Source organism: Girardinichthys multiradiatus, chromosome 4 (genome assembly GCF_021462225.1).
Source record: "Girardinichthys multiradiatus isolate DD_20200921_A chromosome 4, DD_fGirMul_XY1, whole genome shotgun sequence".
NCBI lineage: Eukaryota > Metazoa > Chordata > Actinopteri > Cyprinodontiformes > Goodeidae > Girardinichthys > Girardinichthys multiradiatus.
The window spans coordinates 44,222,170-44,242,883 of record NC_061797.1 but is presented as its reverse complement, the minus strand read 5'-3'; the positions used below and the strand labels follow the sequence as shown (position 1 = coordinate 44,242,883).

Below are 20,714 nucleotides of genomic sequence, written 5' to 3'. Positions count from 1 at the left end.
TAAAACAAATTCTTTTGCTGCTATACTTGTGTTGGAGACTTTTTCCTGTAACTGGATTCCGATTTAACTCTCAACAATTAATACTTACAGTTTGACTCCCTGAGGGTTTTCACAAGCAACAGTGACCCCTCTCTAAGGACATTTCTGTAGGCAACAAAAAGCTGTGGTTATTCAGCGTATCTATTTACAGTATTTATCTCTTAAACTAAAGGAAAACAAAACATATTTCAAACATTTCATTTGATATATTGATTTCGTTGATAAGGTAAAATTGGTTAAAGCAAGGTATTGTTGCTCATCTGTCGGAATGCCAGGTGAAGAAATGCAGAAATGTCTGCAAGTTCAAGGTTTTTTCAGCTGTAATGCAGGAACTCCTAAATGTACCAATGGTGCCAATGCTTTAGAAATTTCTAAATGTAGATGTCATAAATCAGCGTGTTATTAACCTCCACAAGGAGTTAATAGTATGTTGATGCTGATAGAAATAAGTTGCATGATGGGGTTAAATTCAATGTTTTCAGTCTCAGTTTAATTAAATTATTCTGCCATCTCTTCTGCAAACTTCCTCAACATCTGATGCTTTCTGCGTCTCTTTTGCTAAATGTTGTCTACTTTATGGTTTATAGAGAGGTGTCGAACTGTTTATAAATGGTCACTAAGACAACCGGTTCATGCCAGATGAGTTCTAACCTCCTTTCCTTCTGTTCATTTGCAGGTGTTCAGGGCAGTGCTGACTGTTCGTGTGGAAGGAACCACTTCACATGTGCGGTCAGTGCATTCGGGGAGTGTACCTGCATTCCGGCCCAATGGCAGTGCGACGGAGACAATGATTGCGGAGACCACAGCGATGAGGATGGATGCAGTGAGTTTTTGCTTGTGTTAGAATCATATCCTGTTCAGCTTCGGCTATCATAGTCCTACTGTTGGCCTAAAGCATTAAAGATAATCTGCATTTTAAACTTCAAAATGTGCAAATATGAACTTTTTTTATGCAGTTACAGTGAAGAAAACAAGCAAATTTATATATATTTTTTTCCTGCAATTGATTATTGTTTTACTATCCTGTGGTCTGGGATGTACAACTACTCTCACCAGATGAGACTGGAGATATTTCTTTTTGTTGTAGATTTTTGGTTCTCTCCTTGAAGTAAGAAAGGCTTGTTTCTCAGTAGAAAAAGATGAATTAGAAAATCTTGCGATGGCAATAACATGACGATGGATGTGATATATGCCTCTCTTTCTGTGCTTCCTTGATCTGTGACCTTTTAGCATTTTTAGCAATTCTGTCCAACTGCATTACATTTACATTATGTTAGCATGTAAAATGCATGCTCATAACACTTGGAATATATTAGCCAGCAATAATTGCGCTCCAAACAGTCTGTTGCGGCATAAATATTGCACACACTTATATTGTGTTGACGATATATTCCCGATATATTGTGCAGCCCTGGCTGTGATCATTCTTGCAGCCCTTACTGCAGCACCCACAACATAAAATGGTGAAGTTGAATGAGGTGGTTATAGATTGGACTGAAATGCAACAAAAGGCCACGCTAGTTCATTTTGGCTAGTTTAGCTTTGGGTTTTGTATTAAAATGAATTATGTATTTTCTTTGTCAAAATGTACTGCATAACCTGCCCTGAAGATATTTAATATTTATTGGGACAGATACTTTATAGACAAATCAATTTTCCTATTTAGTTTGTGGCCAATCAGTAGATAGGGGACACATTTCCAGTGTACCTTTCTTTTTGACATTGCAGAAATAAAATGATGAGACTAATAATTTCAGACCTTTTATTCCTTTGGAGATGTTATAGACCACCTACAACCCTACAGCTTGGCACAAATCTTGAACCAGCTGAGACATTTTGGGTTTTAAGTACTAAACTAAAGCTTCTATCCTTGTATTACTTCTACATTATTCCCACCTTAAACGCATATCCCCTGAGACACTTTCACGTTTTCAGTGCAACAAGTAAACAACTGCACCAACTGCAGTCCTTCTAATTTTTTTGGCAAGAAATATCTGAATATTAAAATGTGAAATTTTTGTCTAAATAAATCAGAAATGAGGGAAAACAAATCTGCCAGACTGTTTAGATTGTTTATTACCAGGCAATTTATGATCATTATATTACGCAAATAAACAATAAACCACAGTACAATTGTGACAATAGGGAAGCATTTAAAATGTTTTTTTCTTTAATACTAAACTCACTTAATATTAATATTTGGCATAATTTGACTTCAAGTTTGAAATATTTACAATTTGAACTGCAATTTTCTTTTTAACATTACATACTGGGCCCTTGAGCAAGGCATAAAACTGCCTCCACACAGCCTAAACCTGGCTGTTCTTGGCAGCTGTATCCTGTATTATATAATTGCATGAAATTTGTTATAGATGTGAAAGTGTGCTCAGTTACTTTTCCTACATAATGTTGGGGGAAAAAAATAGGATTCACAAAAATATGGTAATTGACCTCATATGGATTCCATCTTACCGCAGTAAAACATTGAATAGCTGACTGGTTAGGAGGGTACTATTTCCCAGGGAGAACCTGTATGCCCAAAACGCACACAAAAAAATGCTTCAGCAACTTCTGGCATCAGATGGATTTTGGCTGGAGGGAAGTCTTGGCAGCAGAGACAGACATGAGTATTTTCCTGCAGAGCATGTCAGTTTGTCAAGTGAAGGAGATCTTCGCTGCTCTTCTTTTTCTCTTCTGTTTATCGATGAGAAACGTCAATGTGAGGGCCTTTTTATTCTCGCCACTGCTTGCTCTTTGAGCAAAGAAGCAAATGCTGCCCTTTTTTAGGGCATTTTCTCAGCCTCTTGCAGAGGTTTGTTTATCTGTATTCCTTCTCCATCACTCTTCTTCTGTCATATTAAGCTTGTTAGGACTTAGGAGAGAGAATGCTAAGTGTTATTGATCTCTGGCCAGTTGGATGTTTAGTGAGTCAGATTGCCATGTATTGATTCGCAGTACGTTACTTATTTAAAGAGACACAAGGAAGCAGCTGACAGATATCAGAGCATCTACCTAGACCTTCCTAATCCATTAGTACTGTATGATCGATTCTCTGCTTTATCACTCTGTGGCTGGACGATTGCTCGCTTGGACACGCTCCAGTCAGTCTTGTAACAGTCATCCTCATGTCAAAGGGATCCATTCTGTTTCACAGTAATGCTATTTGCTCACAGCAGTATGCCCATCACAATTTATTACATTTATTGTTTCAGCTGTAAAACTGAAAAATGTTTAAATAAGTTATGCTTGCCAAAATTGCAAAAGAACTGAATAAATTAGTGAAGGCTGTTTTGATTCTAATCGTCTAGACTTTTCTTTTTCGTGAACAAAATATTGTGAAGACATTCACACTGGAACCAGTAGTAGTTTCCATTTTAATGCTCAATTTACCTAAAAAAAAACTACCAAACGGTCTTCTGTAAGTTGCTTGCAGGTATAGGTTTCTTTCTTTGTTAATTGCACTTTGAGTATTTACTCAAAGTATTATAGGGTTCTTAGCTTTAGATCCAACATTTGTTAAAGATTAATTTAAATACCATTACATGTGTAATGGTATTTAAATAATCTTTAAATTCATGAATTGCACATCTTAACATTTTCCCTAAATTTGTGTATAATTGCAGATAAATGATCTTTTAAGTGCCTCCCATGTGATCAATTTATTTTTATACAAACTGAAAGATTATATGAATAAGTTGACCAGTTGAGAAATTGTTTGTATATAGGTAGAGAAAACATTGTCCAGCACAGAAATAGCCAGTGTTGTTGAGGTAAAACACTTATAGCACTGACTGAATAAACTTGAGTCCAATCATAGAAGGGAAGAGTTAAATATTATGGTTTTCAGGCATGTTCGTTAGAAGCAGAAGAAGCAGGAGAATTGAATTTTCAGAAGCACAGCTTCAGCTCTCGGAGGACTGAGAATGGTTTTCCTCAAGTCTGATTGGCAAACTTGTGTGAGCATGAGAATATCCAATCACAATGGGCACACAGAGAAACACAGAGGACCGTGTCTTTCTGCTGAATTGAGGCAGTGTAGTGTGTGGCATCCAGACTTTTTTTGAACTTTAATGTGTTTATCATTTATACCAATTTACCAATTGCCAGACAAAGCACAACTGTCTTGAAACACAGCGGAGGAATGTTTATGAGTGTGTGTGAAACTGGGGAGGAGTGGAGCCGTGGCCGACCGTCTCTATAAAGCGATCTAATTACAATGTGGAAATCATGTGGAAATAGTGCAGTTAAAGACGTGGTTTGTGTGCGTATGTGTGTGTGTGTGTGTTTGTGTTCTACCAGATAAAATTTCATAGCTGTAGAGAGACCGAAGCGGGATTGGAAAAGAGGTGATGAGGGACTAAGAGGACCATTTAAAAGTGTTCATCATGTTGGTGTGTGTGTACTTTAAGTATAGTGATCTGGAACAGCGATCATTAGCATACCGTATCTCACTCAGTTAGAGCTGCTAGTGGGTGAAGAGGAAATGGACTTTACAGCCATGCGTTCTCCTCTTAAACCTCCTGTAAGATCGGCCCCATTTGTACTGAACCACACTGACTGCAGAGGTCTGAGCTTGGCGATCATAAATTTACCCTTTCAGGCAGAACATTTAAAGTTAAGGGTCCATACCGATGTGTTTCCAGGGTGTGCTCCTCAGATACAATTGTTTATTGTTTTGAAAAGAAGAGAAAAATTATTTTTTGTTTTAAATACTTGGAGGCTCTCTTCTTGCTGACATTATGTTTGTTCAATTCAATTCAGTTTATTTATATAGCGCCAATTCACAACACATGTTGTCTCAAGGCACTTCGCAACAGTCAGGTACATACATTCCAATTAATACTAACAATTGAACAGTGCAGTCGGCGTTAGCTTTTTATTCAAATTGGATAAAATGTTTTTCTATCTAAGGAATCCCAGCAGATTGCATCCAGTCAGTGACTTGCAGCATTCACTCCTCCTAGATGAGCATGTAGAGACAGTGGACAGTCACTGGCGTTGACTTTGCAGCAATCCCTCATACTGAGCATGCATGTAGCGACAGCGGAGAGGAAAAACTCCCTTTTAACAGGAAGAAACCTCCAGCAGAACCAGGCTCAGTGTGAGCGGCCATCTGCCACGACCGACTGGGGGTTTGAGAGAAGTGAGCAGAGACCCAAAAAGAACACAGCAGCACTGATCCAGGAGTACTTTCTATGGGAAGGAAAAGTAAATGTTAATGGATGTAGCTCCTTTAGTTGTTTCACCTAGAAAGAAAGAACAGATAAACTCTGAGCCAGTTTTCAAGGTTAGAGTCTGAAAGAGAGCACATAGAGTTTGTTACAGTTAAGCTCAGTCAATCGCCATGTCTAGGAGAGAGAAAGGGTTAAACACTAAAAGACAGGGCTATGTGGATCATTGGTAGAGGGTGAGCATTAAGTTGTTGCCAGCAGAAGCTCGGACGATTCCCCTCTCCAGAAAGGTGTCACAGGCAGACACAGAGCCAGGCCAGGTGTAGCTTATAGGAAGAGAACAGAGAGAACAAAGTTAAAAGCTGAAATAACAGCAAATAATGCAAAATTGGAGAGTAGTGTGAGAATGTAGCGAAGAGGGTGAAAGTGGTCATTATGTCCTCCAGCAACCTAAGCCTATAGCAGCATAACTACAGAGATAGTTTCAGTTCAGATTATTTAGTTAAACGGCACTTATTTACAACAATGTCGTCTCAAGGCACTCCACAAAGGGTCCCACTGATGGTCATTGTTATACTAAAAACCACAAGGATTGGTATACCTCTCTCTGTCAGACTGATTACAACCATCGGAATTGAGAAGGGGTCACACAGGTAGCAGAAATGGAGGGTGTGTTTGCACCTCAACCATAACTTTAGGCTAAACCTGACTCCCCCTTACTCCATCCAACAGGGAGGGAGGAAGGGTCCCTTCCTGATAACCTAAGCCACTCTAACTATAAGCTTTATCAAAAAGGAAAGTTTTAAGCCTAGCCTTAAAAGTAGACAGGGTGCCTGCCTCATGGACTAAAACTGGGAGCTGGTTCCACAGTAGAGGAGCCTGATAACTAAAGGATCTGCCTCCCATTCTACTTCTAGAGACTCTAGGAACCACCAGTAAACCTGCAGTCTGAGAACAAAGTGCCCTGTTAGGAACATAAGGAACAATCAGATCTCTGATGTATGATGGAGCTAGATCATTAAGGGCTTTATATGTGAGGAGGAGAAATTTAAATTCTATTCTGGATTTAACAGGGAGCCAATGAAGGGAAGCTAAAATAGGAGAAATATGATCTCTCTTTTTAATTTTCATCAGAGCTCTTGCTGCAGCATTTTGAATTAGCTGAAAGCTTTTAACTGCATTTTGTGGACATCCTGACAGTAACGAATTACAATAGTCCAGCCTTGAAGTAACAAATGCATGGGCTAGTTTTTCAGCGTCACTCCTGGATAGGATATTTCTAATTTTGGCAATGTTCCGGAGGTGAAAGAAGGAAATCCTAGAAACCTGTTTAATATGGGATTTAAATGACATGTCCCGGTCAAAAATAACACCAAGGTTTTTTACTTTATTACTGGAGGTCAATTTAATGCCATCCAGGTTAAGTGATTGACTAAGCAGTTTCTTTTTTAAAGACTCCGGTCCAAAGACGACAACTTCTGTCTTGTCTGAATTTAGAAGCAAAAAATGTAAAGTCATCCAAGTTTTTATATCTTCAAGACATGCTTGTAGTCTATCTAACTGGTTGGGTTCATCAGGATTTATGGATAAGTAAAGCTGAGTTTCATCAGCGTAACAGTGAAAATTTATCCCATGCTGCCTGATAATTTGATCTATTGGAAACATGTATATATAGTAAAGAGAATTGGCCCAAGTACTGATCCTGTGGTATTCCACAATTAACCCTGGAGCTTAAAGATGATTTATCATTTACATGAACAAACTGGAATCTGTCAGACAGATAAGATTTAAACCAGCCTAGCGCTGTTCCCCTGATCCCTACAGCATATTCCAGCCTTTTTAAGAGAATATTATGGTCGACTATATCAAATGCAGCAGGGTGGAGTAAATCTATTGGTATTGGGTTTATGCTTTTGTTAGGCCGTTTTTCAGTTAAAGAAAGGAGTGCTATAAACCTATGATAAACAACAACAAAACATTACAATAACTAATGAGGGAGGCATCACGCCACATTAAAGCAAAAGATACTAAACATTTATTTTAACTTAAAGTGAACTCAAATAAACATAAAGTATGTAAGTCAATAAATCAGTAGTGTTTAAGTGAAGCCATGAGTGAACCAATGATAAGCGAAAATAAAGTTGCTCCTAAAAATGTTTTGTTGAAAAAAGCGAGTTAAAATATTCCTGTTGCTCTGTCCTCTTTAAGTTCATCATGGGAAAGTGTAGTGTTGGGGTCCCATAAAAACCAGTTTGCCTTTTTTTTTTATTTCAAATTAAAATTTTTTCTATTTAGATTATTTTTTTTTTAGGTTTCTAAAAAACTAAAATATGGTTGCAGAGAAACGGCTCCAAAATTGGACTACAAAAACAGACATGCAGCAAAATTAATTCAACTTGGCTGGATGTCTTTACACCTCTCTCTGTGCATTTCCTGTGTGCTCATTAAATATAAAGGCTGCTAGCACCACAAAAATATATAAATAAAGCTCTTTAAGTAATAAGTAGTAAGGTCTTTTTCTTTTATCTTGTTTTTTGACAGAACTTTCCCCACTGGAGTTTCTGTTGCGTAGTCTTTTCAACTCCAACTGGATCTTAGAAAGCTGTTCTAATGTTCCAACAACACCTCACCCGGACTCGACTCTAACTTGACACACAGGGCTACAGTCTTCAGTAAATATGCATCTTGCTTCTGCTGTGATTCTTTTGCTATAAAAAGTCTTTGATAATGCATGTCACGCCTCTGCTAATGATCATTGCATAGATAAGCAATGATTTTACTCATTAATAATTTGGCTAATTTTTCTTCTGCCAGTTCCAGTTAATAAAACAGAATTGCTCACCAGCCTCATTAACTAAGCGCTACGCTTTAAACACCCTCCTTCCTAATGACAAATGCAGAGCAGACTGAAGCGCTCTGGTCAGATCTCTGCTAGACAGCCGAGCCCATCACATTACACAGACAGAGAACAGCAGCCTCTTTTAGGGACTCTTTCACTGTGAAACATCAGTGTAAATGGTGGAAACCCTTACATTGTTTTTAACATTTCTCTGACTATGAAAATATATTTGAGTTTCCAGACTTCATTTCCTATTCTGTTATCTCAAAGATAAAGATGGTCTGAATGTCTAAACAGTAAAGTTTTTTATTTGGTTTATATTTAATTTACATCATTTTATCTTCAAATTACCACATATCAACTGGATTTTTATTGGTCAAAGAACCCACAGCTAAACACTAAGAATTTTTAAAGAGTTAATTTTGCTGCTCTTTTGGAATCTGGACATTCTTAGATCATGATTTCAGACTGACCCTGTGTGAGGTTTTAAAACTGGATCTGGTTTTGGGGTCAAAGCAATAAGACTTCAAATTTGTATCGGTTAAATTTTGACATCTTTGTTAAGCTTTTAACTTTAAAGAATCTTTAACAAATCTAAGTGTTACAGGTTTCAAACTGTAGCTGTTTGAACTTTTAAGTATGGGATTTTGAAAACATGTTGGAGGCCTGCTTTCTAAAGAGGTAGATGACATGCTATCTATCTATCATGCTATCTATATTTTCATTGATACTTTACAGTGAAAATTATAATCTCATTTTGGAAACAGGCAAGTGCCTATTAACTCTCCTCATTGCTGCGATGTCATCAGACTTCTCATTCTCATTTTCGTGATAGGCCAGTTTGTGTCTGAACAGAGCCATAGACGGCCTGAAACACTTTCAGACTTCAGGTATTTGTTTTGTCACCTTGTTCCAACAATCCGGAATCCATTTTGGTATTTAAGGATGTGAAGATCAACCAAGATTGAAATATTGGGGAATGGTGAGAGAAAAAAAACCCAGCACTTAATAAAACAAAAGGATACATATGTTTATGACTACAGTTAGTTAATCGAAGTGTTTGGATCTCTTTGTCTAACTGGTTGAAGCTCCACATCTCAAGGATAGGAGACTAATTAGCTTGGATGGTATTTAATGAAGACATAACTCGCGCAATTCATCAAACTAATAAGGCCTTGGCATTTTTTCTTCATTTTTCTACAGATACAGCTGTCTGAGCTCTGGATGGCATACAGGGGTGCCTTTTTATTTTTGATGGTAGGCCAAACACATACGCTTTGAGAAACTCTGCCCTGAAGCTTTTCTCAATTAGAGGAGGACATGTTTATGTTCTTGGCAGTATGTTCAACATCCATAAACCCCCATAAGGTGAATGAAGACTGCCTGCTGCTTGTGTGTGTCTGGTTATCTTATGGAATTACAGTAAGGGCTCTGGAGGCACAGGGAAGAGGAAAGAGAATGATAAAGGACAGAACGTTGTCTGCTTCATGTTATGGTTAGTGCTCTCAGCTAAATGCTTTATTTTGTGATTGCTCAAACTGTCACTGCTTTGGGTTGAAAGAGGACTCATGGAAACATGGATTTAAATGGGATTGGCTGAATTCATCTTTTTATCTTACCGTTCCATGTTCAGCAGACATACTGATGATTTCAGTTTAACTTACCAGATATTCGTTTAGGTAAATGGGCCAGCTTTTGCCCTGTGCATCTGCATGGGCTGGAAGAGATGACTGCAGAATTCTGACTAGTTGTTTACTTCACACTGGCAATCCCATAAACTCTGCCACTCTCAGTGGATGGTGAAGGGTATTGGTGCAGCCTACTCGAGGATTGATTGTTCTTCAAACGCCCTGTATTGGGTTTTTCCATCATGGCTGTTCCATTGTTTATGGATATACACATTATTTTCTGATGCTTCACCTTCTCTTTCTTTTCAGGAAATCCATGAGGTCATCCATTTATTTTTCACAGTGCTTTTCATTTCCAGTGATGTAACCATTTGGACACTTAAACACTTCCTCACACTTTTAGCGTCTGTACCCATTTTTACATGAGGTAAAATAATTTAATCCTTGAAAACTTCATGTGCTTTTAACTCAGCGGGACTTTAACTGGGTGCCACTGTGGAAATGAGATGAAATGGAAAAGGGAGTTCTCTGTCTTGTGTGATTTATATTTTTTATTTTATTATTATTATTATTAGTTTTTTTAAAACACCACGTGAGGTTTGGTTTTCTGTCGGCTCATGGACATAAGTGAGCTTTGGGAATTAAGTGTGTATTGAAGTCACATAAATACCTCACAGGTATATTGGGATAGACATTATTCTAAAATCGTAATTAAAGCCCTAGCCTAACTTTTAAACCATAATCAGATTTAAAGGTAGTTTAAGGGAAAAATCACTGAAGAATTGCCAACTCTGTTCATTTAGCAAATTTTCAAAGTTAAAACGGATTCTCACAGGTTCACACTTCAATGTGAACCACCAGAAAAGAAGTATACCATCTGTCTTTTAATATGCCATGCTGCTCCATGGCAGCCAATCAGAAAGCAGATGGGACCACAGGAGCTCAGCTGATCTAATAGCAGGAGCGGAGAAGATTAGGACCCCATTCGCTCCTTCTCCAAGTGTAGTTTCATCTTTTCCTCCTTCTGCCCTTGCATCTGTCTTTTCTTTGCCCTCAGACCACAGGAAACCTGCACAACCAAATCATGTTTTTCTTCCCCAAGACTTCCTCATTTATTTCACACTGAGTGCTTGAATTTCTTCCTTCTTTTGATGTGTTCTTTCTTGTGCCTATTTCTCCTTTTTGTGTTTCTCTTTTTGTTGCAAGATTCGGCGTAGTTGTTTGGACACATTAGCATAATCCTCCCCCCTGTGTTTCCCCATCTAAAGGTTGCTCAGTGGTTTCCTCGATCTTCTTCCTAAATATTTACTTCCTTCTCACAAAATTAGCTGGGCATGCTTGTTCACACAGAAGAGGACATAAGAGGTTGATGGAGGACAGACAAAGTGACAAAGACAAAAGGAGAACCAGGAGTCCCTTGTCTTGACCGGTCTTTTTTACCCATAACCAGTTATGTATATACTTATTTAATTAGGTTTCTAATGTGGTCTAAATGAATAAAACAGAAAGGAGTAAATACATTGCCAGGTTATGTCTTTTTAGAAGAAACCTGGGTTGATTTCTGGACTTTAGATAATCATCAAAATGTTGTGAAGATACAATATGTTAGACATTACCATTTGAATCTTGGCTGAATCTCATATCTGAGGCCTGCACACTCCTACCCCTCTTTTTCACCAACACCCCCACCCCTACTGCTTGGTGCTTCGTTCAGGAAAGGGTTCAAATACCCCGCAGAGAAATAAGCATGTGCACAACAAAGGTTGTAGTAATTACCTATTTTCTTGGACTGTCTACCCAGTTAGCGAGCCAGCAGCCAGCTGCTTTACAGATATGTCACTTGGGAGTTTGCAACTGTTAAACCTTTGCATTAATCTAAATGATGTTTTTTTTTTTCCATGACCAGAAATATTTCCAAACAAATTTACATTTCTGGAAGCAACAAAAAATTGTTTCATTCTTTCAGCCAGCTACTGGCAGTGCAAAGCAAAAGGTGAGGGAGGGCTGCGTTGCTCTGTGAACTCTGATCACTCCTACACCTCTTCTGGCATCTAATTTAAAGAGCTTTAAAATGTAGGAACAATATGACAGAGCACTTTGTCTTTTTGAAACTATACCAAAAAATACTGTAACAAGCTCATGCCAACTAAGCACTAGAGAATTACTTTGAGAAGAAACACAATTTATGCCCCGCTGGATTCTTAAACAGATTTAAAGAAATACATTTTCTCGACATTTCAGTTGGTATTGTGCCACAGTAAACATGTCAGCAGAGACAACAATTACATTTGTAAATGTACCTCTTTGTTTCCAAAACGTTGATTGTAAAGGGTTGTAAGCTTTGCGCCTTTGTCTTCCCTCTGACAACACTGACAGGATTGGGATGCCCTACCCCTTACTGCAACAGATGAAATGTAGAGTAACAGCTAAAAATGAGGGAGAATGGATACATTTGATTTGACCGAGTTGCCATGCAAGGTGGGGGTTACCAGTTGCGTGCTGCTAGTCAGGTGCATTTTATTAAAAAACAAACACCTGTCAAAAAATGTAAGCTTTGTTTTACTGAAGAAAGAAAAAGTTTAATAAGAAAAGAAAAAAAAAAGGCACTAGTCTTCCCATAACTTACTTTTTGCCACAACAGTAGAGAGGTGGGACTCTGTACCTCTGTACTGTTACACCACCAACAGTTTTGTTGATTTTCTGTTTCAGCAGCAGTGGAGCTCTCTTTCTTTCTGCGACTAAATGAACTTGTTTACTTTCATGACACGGATTAATATGTTGGCTTTGCAGAACTCTGAAGAAGGCCAGCTCTTTCATCTGATGTCTCACAACAATACAGACAACCACAGCTGTGTTTGCTTCAGTTGAATTGGTTTTAGTTTGACCAGAGTTCACGTTTGTTTGCCTGTTTATTATTTGCTTGCGCTCTTTTTAACTTGACCTTTTGTCTGAAATCAAAGATGAACTTGAACACAGGTTAAGTATTTTCAGCTTTGTGGGCTGAGGGATGATTATGCACACATAAAATGACATATTTAGCACTCCTAAATAGATAAGCAAACATTTGAAATAAAAAAAAAACGATTGCCTAAGATTGTTTGTTGATTTTGATTCTGTTTGGTCATAAATTTACTGTATCTTTCCTGTATCTTGTCAAAAATGTACTGAATCTTATAAATAGAATGTTCAAACTAACTGCTAAGGTTAATTATCCAACAGAAAAATTTGATTTTGAAAAATATATACCATAGGTTTTTACTCAAGCCACAGTCAGGATAGGATTTTTGCTGTAGGTCTCACCTAACAGAAAACCATTGTGGCGATGAATTTGTCCTGGGGGGATTTTTGAGTGTATTGGGTCGTTTTTACTTAGTTCCTCAAGATATTGAATTATTCTTGGCTAATAAGGGGGCAGACACTGCACGTAATATATGTATTCATTACCATCTGTAGGTGGGTTTGCATTAGCACAGAAACCTATTGCTGAAGAAATAATTACCTTATGTCAGTCTTGACAGATAATCCTAATAATATTATAATGTAATGATCACAGTATTTCCTGTCATTTAACTTTCTAACAAGTGTGCGTGGGTGGGCTGTGTAGATCACAGCACTTACGTGCTACTCCTTGAGGTCCCTCAGCAAAGATTTGTCATGGCAACAAGCAAATCCTTCATCTTTAATCTGTTACCATATACAGAAAACTTCTTGGAAGATGATTCTGTTTTCTAATATTTCAGATGATCGAGGGATTCAGATGATGACAAAAAAAATAGAGATCACGTTTCCGAGTTCACAGAAAAAAGTTTATTAATTTGTGGCAAGCATTTGAAACATATTATTGGTTGCAGCTTCTGTTTTTGTTGTGCTTCTAGTCGCTGCATAGCTCACTTATTTATTAGTCATATTGGTCAACAACACAAAACACAGCAGTTTGTGCTCTTTATGATTTAGGGTTCTTGCCATGTCACAAGAAAGGTACCCCACACTCCCTACACTGCCATGTCCCATTTTCTATGCATAGATTGATTCCCTAAAGATGGGATCAACCGAAACACTGGCAGACTGAGGATGAACCATATTCTCCCATCCTCACCGAGGTGGAATGACGAGTTAAAGTTGCGCCTCTAAGTGGGGCGGAGCAAGTGGGACAATATTATAACCAGCAGAACTGCATTCAAACCTGTGCCTCAGCTGCTGAGTCTATTTTAAAAATGCATATTGTAGCATGATTATCCCAGTTATATAAATCCACTAGAGTGAAGTCTATGGGGTTAAAGAGCGACTCATTTTAGGGTCATGTGATGCATTCTTGTTGAACTGGGAAGCTTGTATTTCCGAGTTTCAAGTGGAAAAACATGAAGGACTAGCCCCCCTGTTGTATTAATTTTGACTTGTAAAGTCAGATTCAGATTGAATATGGCTGCTGCACATATAAATAGCTGTAAAGGTTATATAAGTAAACTGTTGAATTGTCTTTCTTGCATGTTTTATAACATTAGCACATCTTGCTACCTATGCAGGTATCACTATTGTATTTAAATTGGAGGGTAAGACAGTGACATTATTCCCCAGAGGACTGTTGACGTCTGGTATGCTTTGGCCAGCTTATGTGCTAAAGGTATAATGGGTGTACTATTCCTAAAAATGTTGATGACTCCACTATCCTGCAAGAAGAATGGCTTAAAATCCCTCTGACCACTGTGCAGGACTTGTATATGTCATTCCCAAGACAAATTGACGCTGTATTGGCCGCAAAAGGAGGCTCTACACCATATAACCAGGTGTTTCAGTTTCATTGTCCAACCGCTGTAATTATACTAGCAATATTCAATATTAACTATAGAGTTATGACTTAGGGAGAGAAAAAGGTTTACTTATCATTGATTTGAAAGACAAAGAAGTGAGCCCATTACAAAGCTGCTACTGGACACAATGCCAAGAAAAACTGCCGTCACAACCCCTTTACTCTGACGGAGCGAAATATGTGCTGACTACTGACCAGAGCTGCACAGGATCAGATAAGCCATCCCTGTCTGGATCAGCTATGAGAGGGAAATAAGAAGGGAGTGGAGGAAAAGAGACTGGGGAGAATGGAGGGATTAGGGGAATTAGTATGAGTTTGAGGTGAAACAAAAAAGATATTTTAAAAAGAACAAAAATAGGAATTTTTACAGGCTTAATCCATAAGTATTTCACATTTATTGTGTTTTGTAGTGTCCAGATTGGAAAAGAACTACATACAAGTGCCTTAATTGCATTTCTGTGTCCAGTTATTAATAATGTCCAATTAAGAACTGTTTATAACAGAACGCTTCCATTTTAAAATTCTCCAACATTGGAAACAATTATCACTTCTTTATATATTCAAAGATCTCTTTTCATCCCCTAAGGTTGCATTTCTTTATAATCTCTTTCTCGCCATCTCTGATCCATCCATCTGTCCATACATCTTGCAAGTGTGTTAAGCGATGCCTAGTCAGATATATTAGTCCCATTAGGGCCACTTGATTCAGTGGCTCAGCAGTAAAGGCGAGGCCATTAACTCTGTTGTCCAAGGCCACTTAAAGATGAGAACATTCATCTTTCTTAAGACCGACATGCACAAGCATATGTGCATCGAACATGCAGAAATCTTAATCAGTTGATTGTAAAAAGCCAGCAATGAAGATGTTAAACCATTTGCAAATGTATTATTCCAAAAATGCGCCAAAACATTTATATGTGAAGAAAATTTATGTAAAGGTAATAAACCTAACCATTGAACATTTTTGCATGGTAACAAAAAAGACCCACAGCAGTTTCTTTCTGGTTGCAACGTCTCTTTGTATTTTATTGTACTGGGAAAAAGTCTAAAACATTTAAAAGAAAACATTGTTTGTGAAAATCCAACCAACCAAAACTGTCCGAATGGTTCTAAAGATTCAGCAGAGTTGTATGTTCAATGTTGATAATGTTTATGTTGCAAGAAAACTCTGCTGGATTTATTCCTTGTTCAAAAATGTCTGTTTATACCCGTACTTTATTGAAATGTTAAACACACCTTATAAAACTTTTATAGTAACTCGTACTCGTCGTCTTCCACTTTATCCGGGACCGGGTCGCAGGGGTAGATGCCCAGACGTCCCTCTCCCCAGACACCTCCTCCAGCTCCTCCGGGGGAGCCCAAGGCGTTCCCAGGCCAGCCGAGAGACATAGTCCCTCCAGCGTGTCCTGGGCCGTCCCCTGGGCCTCCTCCCGGTGGGACGTGCCTGGAACACCTCCCGAGGAAGGCGTCCAGGAGGCATCCGGTATAGATGCCCGAGCCACCTCAACTGGCTCCTCTCGATGTGGAGGAGCAGCGGCTCTCCTCCGAGCCCCTCCCGGATGGCTGAGCTTCTCACCCTATCTCTAAGGGAGTGCCCGGCCACCCTACGGAGGAAGCTCATTTCAGCCGCTTGTATCCGGGATCTCGTTCTTTTGGTCATGACCCAAAGTTCATGGCCATAGGTGAGGGTAGGAACGTAGACCTGGTCCAGTGTTCCACGGCCGGGACGAAAACCACACTGCTCCTCCTGAAGCCGGGGTTCGACTATCGGCCAGATTCTCCTCTCCAATACCTTGGCGTAGGCCTTACCAGGGAGGCTGCGGAGTGTGATCCCCCTGTAGTTGGAACACACCCTCCGGTCACCCTTCTTATGTAGGGTGACCACCACCCCAGTCTGCCAATCCAGAGGCACTGTCCCCGTCCGCTACGCAATGTTGAAGAGGCGTGTCAACCATGACAGCCCCACAACATCCAAAGACTTGAAGTACTCAGGGCAGATCTCATCCAACCCCGAAGCCCTGCCACCGTGGAGCTTTTTAACCACCTCTGTGACTTCAGCCTGGGTGATGAAAGAGTCCAACCCCGAGTCCCCAGCCTCTGTTTCCACCAGGGAATGCGTGATGGCAGGATTGAGGAGATCTTCAAAGTACTCCTTCCACCGCCCGATAATGTCCCCAGTCGAGGTCAGCGGCTCCCCACCCCCACTGTAAACAGTGTTGGCGAAGCACTGCTTCCCCCTCCTGAGGCGCCGGACGGTTTGCCAGAATCGCTTCGGGGCCAACCGGTAGTCCTTCTCCATGGCCTCACCGAACTCCTGCCAGGTCCGAGTTTTTGCCTCTGCCATCACCCGGACCGCGGCACGCTTGGCCCCACGATACCCGTTGGCCTCCTCAGGAGTCCCACAAGCCAACCACAGCCGATAGGACCCCTTCTTCAGCTTGACAGCGTCCCTTACTGCCGGTGTCCACCACCGGGTTCGGGGATTGCCGCCGCGACAAGCACCGCAGACCTTACGGCCGCAGCTACGGGCAGCAGCATCGACAATAGATGCGGAGAACATGGTCCACTCGGACTCTATCTCTCCAACATCCCTCGGAATCTGGTCAAAGCTCTCCCGGAGGTGAGAGTTGAATACATCCCTGGCAAAGGGGTCTGCCAGATGTTCCCAGCAGACCCTCACTATGCACTTGGGCCTGCCAAGTCTGTTCGGCTTTCTTCTCCCCCAGCGGATCCAACTCACCACCAGGTGGTGATCAGTGGACAGCTCAGCCCCTCTCTTCACCCGAGTGTCCAAAACATGCGGCCGAAGGTCTGATGATATGACAACAAAGTTGATCATTGACCTCCTGCCTAGGGTGTCCTGGTGCCAAGTGCACTGATGGACACCCTTATGTTTGAACATGGACACCCTAGCACAGAAGTCCAATAACAAAACACCGCTCGGATTCAAATCGGGGAGGCCATTCCTCCCGATCACGCCTCTCCAAGTGTCACTGTCGTTTCCCACGTGGGCGTTGAAGTCCCCCAGCAGAATAATGGAGTCCCCGGAAGGGGCACTATCCAGCGCCCCCGACAGGGAAGCCAAGAAGGCCGGGTACTCCGCACTACCACCCGGCCCGTAGGCGGAAATGATAGTCAGAGACCTCTCCCCATCCCGAAGGCGCAGGAATGCGACCCTCTCATCCACTGGGGTAAACCCCAACACTAGACGGCTGAGCTGGGAGGCGACAAGCAAACCCACCGCCGCCTCTCCCCGTGGGCCACTCCAGAGTAGAAGAGAGTCCAGCACCTCTCAAGGAGATGGGTTCCAGAGCCCACGCTGTGCGTGGAGGCGAGCCTGACTATTTATAGTCGATATCTCTCGACCTCCCGCACCAGCTCAGGCTCCTTCCCCCCCAGTGAGGTGACATTCAACGTCCCTAGAGCCAGCCTAAGCATCCGGGGATCGGGCTGCCGAGGTCGCCACCTTCGTCCGCCACCCAATCCTCTTTGCACCGGTCCCTCACGGTTCCCCCTGCAGGTGGTGGGCCCACTGGGGGATGGTCTCGCGTCTCTCGTTCGGGCTTGGCCCGGCCGGGTTCCGCGAGGAGCAACCCGGCCACCAGGCGTTCTCCGACGAGTCCCAACCCCAGGCCTGCCTCCAGGGTGGGACCCCGGCTCCGCCGTACCGGGCGACGTCACGTGCCTCGATTTCGTAGTCGTCATGATGGTTCTTAAACCGCTCTTTTTCTGACTTGTCACCTAGAGCCTGTTTGCCATGGGAGACGCTTCCAGGGGCATTTAAGCCCCAGACAACATAGCCTCTAGGATCATTCGAGCACTCAAACCCCTCCACCACGTTAAGGTGGCAGTTCAAGGAGGTTACTTTTATAGTAACGTTAACCAAAAAGGTTTATAATCATTATGACAAAAAAATAACTTTGTCACAATTTTACTCTAATGTCCTATCAGGTTTGAAAGCTGCAAAAGACAGAACAATCATCTTTTTATATAAGGCTTTCTTGTACAAATGCATTTACACACTCGCCACCCATTTTACTAAGTACACTTGTGTGAATCATCCGATCACATTGCAGCCACTTGTTGCCCTGAGGCATCTTGACGAGTTGCTGAACTTTAAGCCAAGCATCAGATTGTGCAAGAAAAGGCATTTAAGTGTCTTTAAACATTGCATGGAACTTTTTGTCAGACGGGCTTGTCAAGTAGTTCAAGTAACTGCTGATCTACTTTTTTTCACACACTGCTGTCTTTTGAGTTTCAGAGAATGGTGACAGAAAAGCAAAACAGTAGCTCAGTTAACAACTCATTACAGTCAAGGTGTGCCAGAATACCACACCTGGTGCCTCTTCTGTCACTTAAGAGAAAACTGAGACACTGCTTTGCAGAGGCCGTATAAATTTATTTCTGCATAATTACTTGATCATACGAGTTTGCAATCATGGTTAGTTGTTTCTGCTTGCACAATTTTCAGTAACAACCAAGGTATTTCCGGCTTTTTCAGAGCCTGTCTGGTTTCTTTCTTGTGTGCCGAGTGTAGATCAGATAAGAGAGACTTGTGATGATGGGACTTGCAGGTGTCTGCGTCTGTTTCTGTGGGAAATGCCATGGAATGCATGTGGGAATTCTGTAGCTCAGATGAGAAAAGCCCACTGATGAAGGTCAGTGTGTTTTTAGAATGTGTGTGTGTTCTAACACATGTGAGCCCAGCAGATCTCAGGGGACAATTGTTCACAGGAAGTGTCTTGGAAAGGCCACGGAGTGTGACGAGGAAAAACATTTTTGTTACTGCATCACTTCAGTGTCATTCTAAACAGTGAATGAACTAGAACATCTGCTTCTGATGTTGGTGTGATCTTACAAGAACCTGGATGATAACACTGTCTGATTAAGTGAGAATCACAGGGGCAGGAAATGAAACAGCTCTGTGCTTATACACCTGCTGTGCAGGTTTGTTGAGGCTTTATTCTGTTAATGTTTTATTTGAGACCGTTAACATCTCTCAATAAAATATTAGTCAGTTTGCTCTGTTACATAGGTAAAGTTGGTAAATAAAGAAATGAGGGAGGTGGAGTGTGTAAGAGTATTAAGGGACTGTTGGATGTGCTGAGCAGGACACAAAGGATAAGGTTAGTGTTTGTATGGCTCTTGTGAGTGAGGTTTATCTCAGACGTAAAGGAATACAGGAGTAGTGAGAAGAGCAGTGCTGAGCTGACCAGAATATGTGTGATAACAGAGGTCAAAGCGCCCAGAGACCTCATCAGCCTTCCCAGCTTGCTTCCTGCTGATCCACCTGATATCAGCAACAAACCAAACACTTGGTGTATCTGTGTGTATCTGAAGTAGTAAAATATTTATTTCCTTTGCATTTCTTTGTCTCTATGCTTAAGCAGTTCTGTTCTAGATTAGTCTGAGCCTGCAGCAACATTTTTGTATGTATATTTGTGGAAATAGCTGTGTATGTGTCTATGCATCTTCATACAACACTCTCTTCTCCAGCAGATAAGCTGAATTATTTATTGAAATGTTGAGTAGTAGCATTTCCCTGGTTTTGTTGGCTAAGGGCATCATATTGCTGAATATCGTGGGCTGCTTCAGTTTATCCAGAGGTGAATGTAAGTGTTGGGACTTCACCCCTAGATTTAGAGAGCATCTCGGCACAATTTCATGCTGAGGATATTAAATCAGCAAATTTTACTTCTTTTTGAGTACTACAAACATCTCTGGCAAGCATGCCCAGCAACTATGAAATTTATTATTCTGAGCTTTTCAAAGGGAATGTTTTGTCCCTTTGGAGTACCTTTTGTAATGCATTAAACAAAAACTACAAAAATAATTTTGACATTTAATTGTGAAAGCAAATCGATCTATTAAAAATTTCAACACATATTAGCTGGAATTAATAGAACCATGGAACCCAAATATATTCACTATATTATCAGGGAAGGTTGATACAGATTTAAATATTTAAGTTTTAATAACTAAATTCAGATATCTCAGCACATAATTAAAAAAATACTGAAATCACTTTTAAATTGTTGGTGTTTACCTGCAGATCAAGACAGTAAAAGTGTAGAAAATTGCTAAACTTTTTGGCAAATTAATTTCTTTAGAGTGATGCTGCCAAAAATAATGTTTGAGATTAAATAACATTGCGAGATGATGAAACATGATTTTGTTCCCTCTCGTGATGATTTTTTTTATAGCCCTTTACTTTTTTCTACTGAAACCTG

The 20,714-nt window shown here is 40.6% G+C and overlaps 1 protein-coding gene across 1 annotated transcript in view; it reads left to right on the top strand.

Annotated features, from left to right (window-relative positions):
- Positions 1 to 20,714, top strand: part of lrp4 (low density lipoprotein receptor-related protein 4) — a 140,336-nt gene that overhangs the window by 59,984 nt on the left and 59,638 nt on the right. The window contains exon 2 of the mRNA XM_047362906.1: positions 716 to 862. Within this exon, the coding sequence (XP_047218862.1) occupies positions 716 to 862 (147 nt within the window). The remainder of the gene's footprint in view (positions 1 to 715; positions 863 to 20,714) is intronic.